We start from the raw sequence: 2303 nt of genomic DNA on the forward strand, positions 1-2303 counted from the left end.
CCCAATACTCCCCTCCCCCATCTCTGTCACCAACTCCAAGTCCAGGTGGCCTTTAACTAGTGTGGACCCAGTCTCCCTCCATCACTAACCCCAATAACCCCTCCCTCATTTCTGCCACCAACTCCAAGGCTAGGGAGAGCCTTTCTCCAGGGTGGGCCCTGTCTCCCCCCACCCCCATTTTGCCAGCTCCCCACCTCGTGGCCTCCGTAGAAGGCGATCTCCTCTGAGTTGGCCACCACCCTGGAGTGCATGTAGCGCAGCTCTCCTTTGCGGCGAGCCTCCTCGGCCACTAGCTCCCCGAATTTGGGCGAGCAGGCCCGGAGCACCTTGGCAGTGAGGAAGACCACGAGGCCGGCAATGGCTGAGGGCCAGGTCGTGCTGGCTCCTCGGGAGCGTGCGGTGCGCAGCAGGGTGTAGGAGGTCACTGCCACATCGAGTAGGGGCTTGGTCAGGTTGGAATAGAGGTGGGCCACGGAGGCTGCGAAGGCCACTAAGTCCTCAGTGAGGGACTGGTCAGGGTTGCGCAGGCGGCCATCCATGTTGCTGACTCGGTAGTATGTTTGGCGGCTGAAGTAGAGGCGGTAGGCGTGCCCTACAAGGCGGCTGCGGAAGGCCAGCGCCAGGCGGCCCTCTAGGTAGCGGATGGCACTATTCACAAAAGTGGCTGGCAGCGCAATGAGCAGCCACTGCAGCAGCTGCCAGCTGAAGGCCCGTGGCTGCTTCCGCACGATGCAGCGGGCCAGGCGCCCATCCAGTCGGGCTACATACACCGACAGAAAGGTGCGACTGACCAGGGCCGCTGTGTGCAACCCCAGCAGCGCAGTCTCCCGGCACAGGACCTTGGGGAAGAGGAGCCTGAGAAGCCACAGCAGCCGATGTGCGAACACGCGGTTGGCGCTGGCGCTGCTTTTGCTGCCCCCAGCAATTGCCCCGGCACTTGCCCCCATCTTCTGGTTGCTGCCAGGCCTGCCTCCGCTGCCTCGGTCGCCCCCACTGCCTCCACCACCACTGTTGCTGTCTCTGCCACCTTGGCCACTAGCCTCCGCCTCAGCTAAAGAGGAGGGCTGGGGCTGCATCGCCAGTGCCTGGCGGACCAAGGGGTAGATCTTGTGCACTCCATAGGCTGTCAGGGCCACCACCACAGCCAGGCGCCGCAGGGAGGTCGCCCGGGTGGGCTGTGCCTTCGAGAGCACAGGCATGGTGTCTGCTTGAGAGGGTGGGCACGTGAACTGCTCGCTGGGGCTTCTGGGATGGTTGGTTGCCCTGGTAACAGGCCGGTTCCCAGGGATCCCAGCAGGCAAAAGGGCGTCTACCTACGTGGTTGCCCCCAGCAACCAGCCTGGGGGGCGGTCTTGAGGTCTCTCCAGATCTCCCCGAGGTAACTTCTCTGGGTCTCTCTAGTTCTCCCTCGGGTGGCTCTCTGGCTGTCTTTTTTCAGTCTGTCTGTCTCTCTTGTCTCTGTCTCTCCTTCGTGTGTCTCAGTCTTCGGTCTCTCTCTGCTCTCTCCTCTATCAATGTCTCACTCTCCTTCTTCACCCTCCTCAGTCAGGCAGTCAGTCAGAAGTCAGGGATCCCTACCCCACTGACAGTCTCGTGAACCATGTAGGGTCAGGATTTGGGGTAGAGGGGGTCTTGGGAAGGGAGTGCTATCTTCTCTTCTTCCTCCTCTTAGTCCTCCTCCTCCTCCTCCCAGGGCGCGGCCCCTCCCCAGGGCAGCAAACTCGACCGCTCCTCAGCCGGACTGGAGCGACAGTGACTCCGCCACCGGCCCATAATCCCCACCCACCCCTCCCCGGGGGCGAGCCAGATTGGGGGGGGGGGAGGAGGCGGAGCCGCAGCTGCTTGGGCCGCCGCGGGCTACGGCGACTCCGCCCACCTCACGCCTCTAGCTACTCCCCACTCCCGCCTCCGAAACCATAGAGACTTTGGAGGACTCAGCCGGCTGGAGAGGCCACCTTCCGGCTGGCTCCGCCCCCAGGGAAGGTGTCACCGGTAGAGAGCAGGCGCATTCGGAATTCTCACGCTTTCCTGCCTGGCCTCCGAGGTCACAGTGGCAGTAAGTGGAAGCTGTGCCGCGGTTGGTGGGAGGGCGGAGAGGAGGAGGGGCTTGAGCAGACGACTTCCTGTTTCCGGTCGGTGGGCATAAGGCTGAGGGGCGGGATTTGGAAGAGAGAGTTTGGAGTTCGAGCTCTCTAATCTTGCGATTGTGGTGCAGAGGCGAGCAGGTGAGGCGCAGCTTCCGGGGGCGGGCAAGGCGCTCTGCGGGTCGCCTTGAGCCAGGGGGAGGGACCCCCACGAAGCTG

General features: G+C 63.4%; 1 protein-coding gene across 1 annotated transcript; it reads right to left on the bottom strand.

The window, feature by feature from the left end:
- Positions 1-194: 194 nt before the first annotated feature.
- On the bottom strand, positions 195-1756 carry LOC123255259 (ATP-binding cassette sub-family D member 1-like; the record flags this gene model as incomplete). Its single annotated transcript, XM_044684094.1, has 1 exon — positions 195-1756. A coding segment is annotated over exon 1 (1005 nt), but the record flags the coding sequence as incomplete, so codon positions are not given.
- Positions 1757-2303: the final 547 nt, after the last annotated feature.

This window comes from Gracilinanus agilis, unplaced genomic scaffold (assembly GCF_016433145.1).
Source record: "Gracilinanus agilis isolate LMUSP501 unplaced genomic scaffold, AgileGrace unplaced_scaffold419, whole genome shotgun sequence".
Taxonomy (NCBI): domain Eukaryota; kingdom Metazoa; phylum Chordata; class Mammalia; order Didelphimorphia; family Didelphidae; genus Gracilinanus; species Gracilinanus agilis.